At 36.3% G+C, this 14,775-nt stretch overlaps 1 protein-coding gene across 2 annotated transcripts in view; it reads right to left on the bottom strand.

Moving 5' to 3' along the window:
- TRIM37 (tripartite motif containing 37) overlaps positions 1-14,775 on the bottom strand; it is a 160,559-nt gene that overhangs the window by 32,931 nt on the left and 112,853 nt on the right. Inside the window, exons 19-22 of one of the 2 annotated variants that reach the window (XM_036879657.2) lie at positions 9,616-9,924; positions 3,878-4,006; positions 3,334-3,523; positions 1,396-1,514 (exon numbers count right to left, since the gene is read on the bottom strand). In XM_036879657.2, the coding sequence (XP_036735552.1) occupies positions 1,396-1,514; positions 3,334-3,523; positions 3,878-4,006; positions 9,616-9,924 (747 nt within the window). The remainder of the gene's footprint in view (positions 1-1,395; positions 1,515-3,333; positions 3,524-3,877; positions 4,007-9,615; positions 9,925-14,775) is intronic. The other variant, XM_036879658.2, reaches the window with a different exon arrangement.

Raw genomic sequence — 14,775 nt, 5'->3', positions numbered from 1 at the left:
CATTTGGCAATGTCTGGAGACATTTTTGGTTACTGTAACCCAGAGGGAGTACTACTGGTATCTAGTGGCTGAAGCAAAGAATGCCGCTGAACACCCACCCTGCAAGGTACAGGGCAGCCCCCACTACAAAGAACCATCTAGCTCAAAATGTCAATAATGCCAAGGTAAAGAAACTCTGAAATAAACAGCAGGCTCTGGAATTACTTTATCACCAGCATCAAATGCAATGCTAGGCAAATTAGAAGCATTTCATAAATGTTTTATTTATAAAAGATGCCTGTAATTCCAGCATATGCTATAAAAATTTAAGCCACTGTAATTCATAATCAGTATATATAAACACATCAAAACTAGGTAATCCCTACAGATCCTTTCTATAAAGATCATCAAAATATTTCTTTCTTCTGTTTTAACAATCAATGCTCCATTTAAAAAATCCTTTTTATTTAATTTCTTCTACTGAAATAATGCTGCCTGCCACAGGAGCACCAACTGAGAGGGAAGACCAAAGTGTTCTTTAACTGAAAAACCTGAGAATTCCACCACCCACATATCCTTTTTCACAGGGCAGCCAGAGGTGCATGCCAGCACCTGCATATATCCTTTGAACTACAATGAGTGCAGAGGTGGAAGATGGCAGTTTCACTAAGAAAAGAAATAATCCAATAATGAAATATCATTAATAAAGTTGACATTCTTTTTTGCTAACATAATAAAGGACACAGCAAGGGCAACACACATAGCCTTGTTTCAAGTGCTTTCTGTTATTCAAAATTACAGAGAATCTTCCACGCTTTTAGATAAAGAAAACTAAGCCTGGAAGAACATGCAGAAAAACACTGGAAATGTAACAGAGGGAACTGACAGAGATGAAATTGGTTACCCTAGAGGATTTTTTAAATGGTTAAAGTTTGGAATACTTTTGTAAGATCAAACCAAGTTACAAACATTAATCAAGACCAGCTTTAAAAAATGAAGTACTTAACACTTAATATTCTAATTAGTTGCTTAGGGGCATGTCTTCCCCATAAGACTGTGAACATATCTAATTTCATCTTTGCATATCTACCAAAAATTCATTGTCTGTAAGAAGGTGATTTAATGCATTTACTGAATGAGCAGATTAACTATCTGCAGATTTTTGTGTCATGCAAAAATTATTCTACCTTTATAATAAGACATGTTCTTTTATGTGCTTGATTATCCATTTTGCCTCCCCCTGTACTTACTCTCCTAGTAACACAATGAATGCTATGTTCAGATCAAGCATGTCAGATAATAGATAATGTCTCAGTAACTTTTCTATTAAACCAAGTACTTTCCACCACCAACACCAAAAAAAAAACAACACATAATTTCCACCTCCCACCTCATTAGGCCTTTATCATTCCTTACCTTCCTCAGGGACAGCTGAAGCTCCTTCAGGTAATATAGGCTGTAATTCCCCAGTTTCAGAATTATTGCCCAAATCAGTCATTTGCATTCCTTCCAGATGACCTCCTTTAGCATTAGCCCTCAAAGAGGAAGAAAACAACCTGGTATTTTTGTATAACTAGTCAGTGATATAATAATCTGTATTTCTTTTTGTCCTAAAACTGAGCATCAAACTAAGTTGAGTATATGGCAATGGTATACAATACTCAATTTCATGGTTTTTTTTTTAATTCACTGAAAGACTCACTATGAAAAGGAATAAAATGGTGGACTGTATCAATGCCAGTGTCCTGGTTGTGATATTGTATCAGTTTTGCAAAATGTTATCTTTAGGGGAAACTGGATAAGGCACACAGGATTTCTCTTGATTATTTCTTATAACTGTATGTGAATATATAGGTATCTCAGTGAAAATTCCAATAAATAGAAAAATAGAAGTTCTAAATAGTATGTTCTCACTAATATGGAAAGACTTTTGAAATGTGTTGAATGACAAAACAAGGTGCATCTTTTGTATTAAAAAAACTATATATAGTCACAATTGCTTAAATATGCATAAAAAGTGAGAAAACACCATATATAAAAAATCAAAAAAAAAATTAAGAACAGTAGGGATGTGTGTGGGCAGGGGGTTGCAAAGCTAAGTAGATGGGAGACAAAGATAGGGGAATTTTCACTTAATATTCTTTTTTTAAATTTCCATTTTGAACTACTTAGTATTTAAATTTTTTGCTTAAACCTCTTTAAATCAGGCAAGAAAAAAGAAAAAACAAGCTGGAAAATACCACATGAAACAGGCTGGTGATACAATTAACTCTAAAATGAGAGTCATGGCTACATTATAAAGGATTTTACAGTCTAGGAAAAAAGTCTATCTTCATATATATTTAATTTTTATGATTTAAGGCAGATGCAATTATCTCCATAACAAAATATAAAAGCTAGCTGCAGCTTCAACTTGAAAAGAGCATGTATAAAACCAGGCTAGGTAACACGGAGAACAAGACAATCTCCTATGATTATAATACCTTCCACTGCCTGAACTTGAGCAGAAATAGAAAACTAAATCACCAATTGCTGTTAGATTTAGCAATTATCCAGATCTTAAAACTGTATAAAATTAAGTAAACTTAAGGGATGTTAATTTTTCTCTAAATTTAATTCAAAGTTCTTTTCTAAGTCTCCAAGGTAGAACTACTCTACTGTTTAAATTTAGAAATGTATTTAATAGCCATAAAATAGTCAGCAAATGGTTATTAATGGCTCATCTAGCACATTCATAGACAATACATTCCACAATCACTCTATCTTTTGAAAGGATGGAAATTTAATTGACATGGCTGGGATTTTAGTTCTTCCTGGGAGAGAGATAAAAAGGTATTGACTATCATATATATCCTTTGGGGAAATTCTCTCTGATTTTTCAAGGCACTTTCATAAGAGGAGAGAAAAAGGTGAGATAAAAGCAGAAAAGCAGTGTTAAAATAAGATTGCTAGAAGTGCTTTGTTCCATATACAATATGTGTAAAAGACCTATGAGACATAATATAGCAAAGTACAAATGTATTTGAAAAGTGTGAGTCAGACGGAAAAAAAAGGCTAACAGGCACAAAAACAGTAACAAGGCAGAGCTCACTGAAGGTCACACACTATTATTATCCTAACTTCAGGGAAAATGAGCTTTAACATATTCAAACTGAACTTCTAGTAATATATCTTTCCATTAAGAAAAAAAGTAAGGTCCCTGATACTTCAACAGTGACATTTTAATATAACAAATGAACTTTCTAAGAAATTAACAAAGTAGAAATTTATTTTGGTCATTACAATGTAGATTTAAAGTGCCAAACAAAGCTTTTAGTTATTATCCCATTATGTAAACACAGTAACTTAGTTTACCCCAATGTGACCATTTTCCTCCTTTTCTCAGCAGTAGGTAAGCCACTGAAAACTGCAACCACGACAGCATCTGAATCCAGAGCTTGACAGTGCTGGTCTTCGGATTTTGGCAGCATATCACCAATACTGCCATGTGTCAAGGCTCGGGAAGAACTGTGCCTGCTCCCTGACTGAGAGCTTCCTGGGGAGCCTACAGACAAGGGGATATTGAGAAAGAAAGCAAACAAGTAAATCATTCTCTATTTTCCACTGCAGAAGATTTTACTATATATACATTTTTAAACTGCAGAAAAACTAAAAAAAAAAATCGCTAAAATACCTCCTACTCTTTCTGATGCCGGGTATTTAAAATTAAGGTCTCCAGAACATACAGTCTAAAGGCTGCATTTTCTCACTAATGGGTATGTTCTGTTTGAGATCAAGAACTTTCAAATCAAGTTACAGCACTGTTGGTGCCTTAAAGGTCTAAAGCTACGCCATAAGATTAACTGAGAAAAACAGACATCTTTCCACTGACATTACATTCTCAACTCTCCAAATTTACCTTCAGACAGAGTCTGACAGTCTCCCTTTGAACGGCTATTTTCTCCAGAGTCTACTGCTCTTCGAAGTGATAGACTCCCTGCTATACTGGACCGAGTTGCCTTGGGTGAATTACTCTTCTTATTTGTGGCTGCAAAGACATTTAAAAACACTCCTGAATATGATAAAATAGCACATAACTCACTACACCTAAGCAGTCAGGGAAAGGTTTAATCTTACCATGCATGGAAGGTATCCTACCTACTATGTCCAAAACTAAACAGGACATACTAGATCCAACCGGTGTTATTTGGGGTTTTATGCCACAATTACTTCTACTTTGCTGCTTAACTTACAAAACTAGAAAATACAAGTAAACTCCAAAAGAAAAATCATAGCAGACATGAACACCAATCTCAATGCAATTAAACTAAGTGTTAACATAAAAAAACATAAGCTCCCCCCACAAACACTTGGAAGTTGTAACATATCACTGGATTAAGAAGAAAATCAATGCTTAATGAGAAAAAACAAACCCAAATTGCAATACTTAAAGATGTTTGCGGCCAAAACAATAGTAAGAAGAAAATGTATAGCCTTAAAATGAATTAGAAAAAACTAAATCTACATGGCTTAACTTGCATAGACTCAAGAAACTAGAAAAAGAATAAAAAACAAAACGTAGAAGAGATGTATTAAAAGGTAATAAACAGATTTAAAAGGTAGGAGGATATAAAACCAATAATCGATTGTCGTTTTATACAGCAAAGAACAAAATAATGAAATTAAGAAAATAATTCCATTTACAATAGCACCAAATAGGATAAAACATTTAGGAAAAAATTTAATAACGAAAGGTAAGGCTTGACGAGGGCAGGTCTGAGATGGCAGCGTGGAAATAGCCTGAGCCCAGTTCCTCCCACTTACACACCAAATCTACACCTACACACAGAACAAATTCTTTCTGAGGAATAACTGAGGCCTGAGTGAACACCTTCTGAACAAGAAGGGATAAAAAGACCACAGAAAAAATGGCAGGAGAGATGCAGACACATCAAGGGATGGAGCCCCACTCCCAATACAGCCCTGAAGTAGTGAGGATTATCAATGAGGGGCCAGAGCACAGATTCGCCTCTGAGGGGGCACAGAAAATATGTTGCAATTTACAGAGTTTAAAGGGCAACCCCGCCATTAATGCAGGAAATCAATTTTTAGAATGAAAGAACCCACCACGTGGCAGGGGAACTACTAGAACACTCTCTGGGAGTGGGGGTGCTGGTAGGCACCAATGTTTATGTTCCCCTTGCACACCGGTAGTGTTGATAGGAACATGGTGAGTGCCATTGTTTACATTCCCCTCCACACATTCATAGTGTACATGGGAGTAGGATCAGGGCGTACAAACCAGCTCCAGACTTAACCAAGATCGGGATCTCCTGGGCCCTGTCTGCACCCAAACATGCCCACCAGAGATCCAGCCAGCTCACTAAGGGAGCACTAGCAAGGTGCCCCCATGATTCACACCACCCAAGCCCTTTCCATCCCCAGTTGCCCCATTAGCGTGTCCCTGGAAGCATTCATCCAGGGAGCCCTCCGGACAATGCCCCTTCATCCCTGTTCTCTCTAGAAGTGTGGCCCTAGCCTGTTGCACACCCAGGAGACCCCCAGATTGCACCCCTCTAACACCAGCTGCCCTGCCGAATTGGCCCCAGCAAATGCCCACTTGGAAGATCCCTGGACCCCCAGACCACACTGTGAGAGCCCTGAAAAATACTAAATTGAAAAGATATATGTACTCCTATGTTCACTGCGGCATTATTTACAATAGCCAAGATATGGAAGCAACCTAAATGTCTACCAACAGAAGACCATATAAAGAAGATATGGTATATATATATATATATATATATGTGCAATATTACTCAGCCATAAAAATGATGAAATCTTGCCATTTGCAACAACATGGAGGACTAGAGAGTATTATGCTAAGTGAAATAAGCCAGAGAAAGATAATACCATATGATTTTACTTATATGTAAAATCTAAGAAACAAAACAAATAGATTCATAAACACAGAAACAGACTGGTAGTGACCATAGGGGAAATTAGTGAGGATGTTTGATATCTTGATCTGGGTGATGGTTACATGAGTGTATATACATGTCAAAATTCATAGAGCTGTACACTAAGATTTATTCATTTTATTGTATGTGCCTCAATAAACAAAATAATACATAAGACTGAAAACACTGAAAATTTTTACACATTGTTGAAAGAAAGTGAAGATGGGAAAAAGTATTCTGTGTACACTGATTGGAAGACTTAATATTGTTACAACAGCAATACTCCCAAACTTAATCTACAGATTCAATATAATCCCTATAAAAATTCCATCAGTCTTTTTTTTAATTGCAGAAATTGACAAGCTGATCCTAAAATTCTATGAAAATGCAGAGGTTCCAGACTATCCAAAAACAATCTTGAACAGAGGATTCATGCTTCTGATTTCAAAACCTGCTATAAAACTATAACAATCAAGACTGTGTGGTACTGGGGTAAAGACAGAAATATAGATTAATAGAACAGAATTAATTAAGAGCCCAGCAATATACCCTTACATTTATGGTCAATTAAATTATGACAAAGAGGCCAAGACAATTCAATGGGCAAAGAGAAAAAAAGATGGATAATAGTAAGTATTGACAAGGATATAGAGAAAATAGAACCCTTATACACTGCTGATAGGAACATAAAATGGTGAAGGTGCTCTGGAAACAGTATCGCAGTGCCTCAAAAAGTTAAACATAGTTCCCATACAACCTAGCAATTCCATGCCTAATACTCAAGATAAATAAAAACACATATCCATACAAAGACATGTACATGAATGTTCATAGCATTATTTGTAAGAGACAGAAGTGGGGGGAAAAATCCAAATGTCTATCTCTGATGAGTAGTAGATAAACAATACATGGGTTTAGCAATGCTAAGAATATGACACCAAAAGCCTGGCAACAAAAGAAAAAAAATAAATTGTACTTCATCAATTAAAAAAAAATTTAGCATCAAAGGACACTACCAACAGAGTAAAAAGACAACCCACAGGAGAAATTATCCACAAATCATATATCTGATAAGCGATTAATACCCAGAATATATGAAGAACTCTTAAAACTCAAAAACAAAAAAAAAACCAATTAAAAAATGGGCAAAGGACTTGAATATAATTTCTCCAGAGAAGATATATACAGAAGACCAATAAAACATAAAAAGATACTCAACATCACTAATCATTAGGGAAATGTAAATCAAAACCACAATGAGATATCACCTCATACCCATTAGTATGGCTATTATCAAAACAAAACAAAGCAGAAAATATTAAGTGTTGAGGAAGATACAGAGGATTGGAACCCTTGTACACTGTTGATGGGAATGTAAAACAGTGCAGCCTCTATGGAAAACAGTATGGTGGTTCCTCAAAAAATTAAAAATTGAATTATCATATGATCCAACAATCCCACTTTTAGGTATATATGTCTAGAAAAATGGAAAAGTAGGGTCTCAAAGAGATAACCCCCCATTTTCATAGCTGCATTATTTACAATAGCCAAAAAATAGGTGCCTACTCAAAGGATGAATGGATAACACAAGGTGGTTTACATACAAACACAATAGAATATTATTCACCTACAAAAAGGAAGAGAATTCTGACATGTGCTACAATATGGATGAACCTTGAGGACACTTATGCGAAGTCAAATAAGCCAGATGAAAAAGGGAAAACAGTGTGTTTCCACTTATGCAATGTACCTCGAGTAATGAAAATTCAGAAACAGAAAGTTAAGTGGCTGCCAGGTGTTGGGAGGGTGGAAGAATGGAGAGTTACTGTTTAATAGGTACAGAGATTCAATTGTGCAGGATGAAAAGAGTTCTGCAGATGGATGGTGCTGATGGTAGCAAAAACTGTGTGCATGTAGTTAATGCCACTGAATTGTACACTTTAAAAAGGTTAAGATGATAAATTTTGTTTTTGTTTAACTGTTAACGATTCAAAATTTTTCAAAAAAATTAAATATATAATTATCATATGGCCCAGCCATTCCACTTTGGGTATACCCCCAAAAGAACTGAAAGCAGAGACTGGAACAGATATTTGTACACTCAAGTTTATAGCAGCATTATTCACGATAGCCAAAAGACAGAAAATAACCCAAATGTCCATCAACAGATGAATGGATAAACAAAACCTGGTATATACATGCCATGGAATATTATTCAGCTTCAGAAAAGAAGGAAATTCTGAAACATGCTACAATATGGATGAAACTTGAAAACATTACACTAACGTGAAATAAGCCAGACACAAAAAGACAAATATTCTATGATTCCACTTATATGAGCTATCTGGAATAACACGTTCATAGAAACAGAAAGTAGAATAGGGGTTACCAGGGATTGGGAGAAAAGGGAATAAAGAATTTCAGTTTGGGGTGAGGAAAAGGTTCTGGAGATGAACTTTTCTGGAGATGGTTGTACAACAGTGTGAATGTACTTAATGCCACTGAGCTGTGCATTTAAAAATTGTTAAAATGGTAACCTTATTTGATTTGCATCTCAGTAACACCAGTTGCTAAGTTGCTTAGACCAAAAACTTCAACATCATTCTTAGTTTTTTTTCTTTCCCTAAAACACTATCCCTAAAACACAATCTTAGCAGGATTGTGGGAAAGAACTGAGCTCTCCACGTCTAAAATATCCACTGTATGTAATGAATTAACTTGTCTCTATATCTAGAATAGTAGTTCTGTGCCATCTTTAGAAGAACTAAGAAAGATGGGAACCTAAGTCAAGAAAGATGGCTAGACTATATGAGCAACTCCTTCTACCCACTGCAATAACTCCAGAATAAGCCACCATATTTCACAAAAGCTATTGTTATATGCTGTTTACTGGTCTCATGACTCCCACCCCCAACACTTTTAAGATCCTTCTCCACACCACCAGCAAAGTAATCTTTGTAAAAAGTAAATCAAATCATAAATAGCCTAATTTGTATTCTCTAGAGACTTCCTCCTAAAACCAGAATAAAACTCAAACTCTGTATTGAGTTATTACAAGATCCTGCCTACCTCTTTGATTAATCTCCTATTATTCTCCCCTCCCACCATATTCAGCCATATTGGTCTTCCTTCGAGCCTTCAAACATGCAGAGCAAATCCTGTATCACTGACTTTGCATCTTCTGTTCTGTTTGCCCTGAATACTGCTTCCCTCAGATCTCTGCATGGCTGCCACCTTAACCTCCAGGTCTCAGTTGAAATGTTGCCTCTTCAGACTTTCCCTGACACCCTAACTAAAGTAGCACATTCCTTACCTGTTCTTCCCACCCCACTACTCTGTTTTTTCCTTCACAGCATTTTACCAACTGAAATTATCTTTATTTAAAGTGTAAAGTGTTAATGTGTAAAATCTTTACACATTTTAATGTCCAATTCCCACCACATGAATACATAAATGCAAGATCCATGAGGTTAAGGATTTCATCTTGTTTATTGCCCAGTATAGAACAGGCAATCAAAAATGTTAGCTTTATTATATAGAAAATATACAGTCAGTTCTGAATGGGAGAAAAGACTATACATAAATACAATCTTAATTGTAAGAGAGATGTTTAAATTATTATTCTGAAAATAACACATCCTCAAGCTTCCCAAATGACAAGTGGAGAAAGGACACTCGTAGTATCCTTTTCACTTACAGTTTCGTATGTAACAACTGGCAACTGATGACTTTGCCAAGAGTTCCATCCCCAAATCCTGTAATCTGACAGAGTTTTCAGTTCCACATGCAGCCAGAGCTGCCTGGTCAGCAGAAAAAAGGCTTGTGTGCATGTCTCCAGAAGCAGCATTGCTGCTCTTTATTTCTGAAAGTGTGTTCTTTACATCAGTTTTCACACATCGAACTTCAGCCATTTGAGTTTTGAGTCTTTTTAGCATCTTTAAATCAGAGGGAACTCGCCACATTGCCTGCTGCTTCCTTTGATCTTTATCTTTTCGAGAATATGATGCTTCAGAGAGAAAGTGACAAGTCATGTTAACAGAGACTTTAATACTCATGAAATCACTTTATACTGTGAAGATATACAAATTTGATGTCATAAATAAGTTGAGGTTCTTTAGGTGGTATCAACAATAAAAGAATGCATTAAATTCCATTAACCAAAAGTATCCTAACTTTATTCACACCTTCCGAATTAGAATCTAGGCCACCTTATAATCACTCAAATCAGAATTACATAGTGAATTCTAAAAGTTGAAAAAACGGCCCTGTCACCTGTGCTTTCTTCTTTATACTTTCCCAGTCTTCTTAAATATTCTACACTGAGCTTTTATTGTATTTTAAATTGAAAAAAAAAAATCTAGAAGCTAAGTACATGGGCAGATTTGCTGTATGTGGTATACTACATTCAAAAAGCTGACTTACTGAACTATTATAATGTAGCAGCAACTGGTAAGTGCCATGAATCATCATAAAGGAGTAGCTCCCTGTCATTGAGTCTTTGCTGTCACTAAAGTAACAATGTTTTCTCTCTTCCCAGAGAAAGTAGTTGAAGCTGTTTTTAATTTCTTCTCCCCCTACCCAAATATTAAAAAAACAGGCACAAGCTAAGAAAATACAGACTTTCTATTGCAGGAAAGGAAAAAGAGGTAGGTATTTTGGAAATCAAAGAACATTACAACTGACTCAAAGCAAAAAGCCAAGGCCCCACAAGAACCCCAAATGAGGGACCAACGGGCATCCAACAAGACAAAGAACAAGTCCTTTATAAGCAAGAACAATAGCTAAGCCTGCTTAGACACTGCAACAACCTTCTACCATACAAGTGGAAATATAGAAAAAGGTGATCACAGCCCTTCCCTCACTTCTACCTGCCAAAGGGACCCAGACTGTATTCAGCTATCAGGTGGGCCGCAATGTGCTGGGAGGCTGGGGCACCCCTTCAGCCCCAGGTGATACAGGTCCAGGACTGGTCTAAGCTCATTCCTCTTTGACAGCACTTAGGGTGGACACCTGACTAGGTCTAAACAAAGAGGGGGAGGGGGTTGAGGTTCACTTCAGGGACAGATCTGCTATCCTGATAGGGAGAATTTATTGTGTATTTATTTAACAGAGGGCTTACACTGAGTGTCATTTTATAAGTATTAAGTCATTTACTTCTCTCATATCAATCCTCTGAAGTACATACTATTATTATCTTCATTTTATAAATGAGTAAAGACAGACTTTGAAAAGTTATATAGCATACTCAATGTAACATACTATAGTAAGTAGAGGAGCTTGAATTCAAACTGAGGAGCTTGCCTCCAGAGTAGTCTGTGATCTTCACTTACACATTCTTGTGAATATATGATGTCTGGAGCTGTGGCAGTCATCTTACTACCATGAGACCATCTTATTACCATCACCTACCTCCAGACTTCTTGACAATGCATAATAAAGTGCCCTTATTCGTTAAGCCACCATTATTAGCAGCATTTTGTTACTTGCAGTTGAAAGCACTCACAAAAGAATGAGGAGAGATTTCATAAACCCAGGATTTGGTCCAGATCTACCATTTCATTGCTCCAGCTTTCTATCTATAAGTCTGCCAACTTTTGAGTCCATTTATTTATTTGTAAAACGATGATAATAACAATATACATATAACAGGATTGTCGTGAGGCTCAGAAGGGTGTGAAAGCACTCCACAGCAGTTTTCATCCAATCCTTTGTCCTCTAAGATGTCAGAGCAGTTTTCTAAAACCCAAAGTAACATCTGATATTTTCCTGCTCAGAATCATTTAGAAAAGCACCAGCAGGCAAATGAGGCCCTACATTACCTGACTCTAACTTATCTCTTGATGCTTATCTTCTGCTCTACCCCAAACATACCCCAACCGTTTGGAATTACTTGCAACTCTTCCTAATTCATCAATCATGCTCCATCATGCTTCATGCTCTTCATATGTCCTATTCCCTTTGCTCTCTGACAACCCAAATTCACTAGCTATAATATGAAATGTCCCCTCTTCCAGTTGCCTAAACCACCAATAGTCCCCCTCATTCCAAATCAATTCTTAGCTAATTTTGTACAGTAGAGGGAGTATATATCTACTGCAGCACCTATCACATTACAGTTAAAGAAGACAAACGTGGACTGTGAACAACTTAAGAGTGGATCCTTGGGCAGAGTCTAGTAACCATGATGTTGCTATGTAATTGTACATTAATGATACCAAAAAAAAAGAGTGGATCTTAGTGATCTTCATATTCCAGGCCAAACAGTGTATGGCACAAAATACTCAAAATGTTTTGCTAAATAAAATCTTTGTGGTTCCCACTACAGCTACATGAACTTAAATATGAAAATTTGTATTAATCCATATGGCTCAGTTTATTTCTAGAAACTGATAAGAATTTTAAAAAGTAAAAAATTTTCCCAAATGGGAAAATTAAAAAAATATTTAAACATACCTGCATTATCTGAAAATGGATAAACAATTACCAAGCCTGTTTCAAATGCCAGGCACTGGACTGGACAGGGGGAACAACAGTGAACAAGATGAATGATCATCTTTGCTCTTACAAAGCTCAGAGTCCAACAGGGAAAAATGAAAAATAATCCATTTCACTATTGTGTGATAAATGCCAAGACAGGAAAGTGTACAGTGCTATGGGATCTTATACCAGGGGAACCTGACAACTTATACTTACTGCACTGAAGAAAGACACCTTCCTGAATTTGCCAAGTCAAATTAATGAGAACTGAGAGTCTCACCTGTAATACTTCTTTCATATCATTCAGTTAACGCCCTCAGGAATGACAGTTCTCTACAGCTTTTCCTCTAGAGCTTGGTATTTGTTAAAGCTGCCGCCCTTCTCCTGATTATCTAAACTTCTTCAGAGTCCGCTTTACCACATTCCAATTGGTCACCAAGCCATATAAACTCTAACTTCACAAGGTTCCAAATATCACTGCCATACCATAAGCAAAATCTTAACTATATAGTGCCTAGATTAATGTATTCCCTAGATGTTAACTAGAACTTTTATAATATCAAAATATTCTGAAGACCTTACCTCAGTTCTATGTATTTTTAATCATATGCTGATTGAGAAAATACACAGTGATAAAGAAAAAATTTTGAGATGTCCTAAAATCAACTGACATAAGGGCCAGAGTGACAAGGGAAGTTAACCAGTCAATAACCTTAAGCCATATATATATATATGAGATTCCACATTCCTGAGTGAAGTCATTTCAAAAATTATCTAAGAAGGCCCCAGAAATACTGCATTTCTCTTACATGTGAACAGACCCTGACTGTCATTCAACAACCAATCCATAAACCTCATCTATGGACTAACCATCTATCCCTGGATCTTCCCCACTTCCTGTTGACCTACTCTCCTTATCTACAGTCAATGTAAATTTAAGTAACTGTCTTTCAATAAACACTTAAATTTCAGAGCTTTCTCGGTCTCTGAAGTTTCTGATTTGTCAATACAAGTGTATGAGTTTGCCCTCTAATCCTAGGAAGCACTGACATAAACTTCTACAATAGTACCCTGATTAAACTTCCATTTCTGATAGTTTCCTCCATGCTGCCAGCTTTCTAAAACACAGCTTGAACCACACCTCTCCTAAAATGAAACAATAGCTCCCCACTGCCCACTATGAATGAATTCCTCAGGCTATCATGCAAAGCACTTCACAGAATAGACCCAATTTGACTTCTAGTTCTACTTACTACTTACAGGTACCTTAAAATCTGGCTCAGCTACATTACCTGTCTTTCATACCCTGATGACTCTTTCAATGTTCCTTTTACAGCACAGTGGTTATGAACATGAATTAACAGTGAGTCTGATACATAATAGGTGTTCACTCAGTATGTGTTGAAAGAAAGAATAAAAGAGTAATAAAGGAATACCATGAACAGCTCTATGCCAATAAATTTGATAACCTAGATATAATAGACCAATTCCTTGAAAGACAATCTGTCAAAATACAGAAGACACAATCTTAAAAGGCCTGTACCAAAAAACAAACAAACAAACAAAAAAAAACAGGCCTGTATCTATTATCTCCAAGGATAGAAGCAGGGGAGTACTTCCTAACTCAATCTATGAGGTCGGCATTACTGTAGCATTAAGTACCACACAAAGACATTATTACAAGAAAATAAAACTACAGACCAACATTTCTCATGTACACAGATGCACAAATCCTCAAAGGTATATTAATGAATATCATCTAATAATGTACAGAATTATATACCACCACCAAGTGGGATTTATCCCAGGTATACAAAGCTGATTCAACATTTGAAAATCAATGTAAAGCATCACATGATATCAACAGATGCAGAAAAAGCATCTGATAAAATCCAATGCCTATTCATGATTTTAAAAAGTCTCAGTAAATCAGGAACAGAGGGGAACTTCCTCAAATCATAAAGAATAGCTTCAAAACACCTACAGCTAGCATCATACTTAGTGGTGAGAAACCTGAAGCTTTCTCACCAGGATCAGAAACAAGGCAAGGATGATGTCTCCTCTCACCACTTCTTTTCAACATCATACTGGAAGTCCTAGCAGGAGCAGTAAGACAAAGGAAAATGGAAGATAATACAAATCGAGAAGGAACAAATACATAAAATAAACTTCGGAACCCAAGCAAGTATTTTAATAAAATGAAAACTGAATCTTTCTGCAATATTAGCTTTTAATACCCTCTCACAAATAGGTTATTTTCATTTGGCTTCCATGACTGCTCTCTTGGTCTTTCTCCTTTCCAATGGTTCTTCATCTGGCTCATCTTTCGCACACTCAGTAAAATCAGATATTCATCATGATTACTCTGGCCTTTTCTTTT

This window comes from Manis pentadactyla, chromosome 4 (genome assembly GCF_030020395.1).
Source record: "Manis pentadactyla isolate mManPen7 chromosome 4, mManPen7.hap1, whole genome shotgun sequence".
Lineage (NCBI taxonomy): Eukaryota > Metazoa > Chordata > Mammalia > Pholidota > Manidae > Manis > Manis pentadactyla.
Note: the sequence above shows the minus strand (reverse complement) of the source record. Positions and strands in the feature narration are given on the sequence as shown.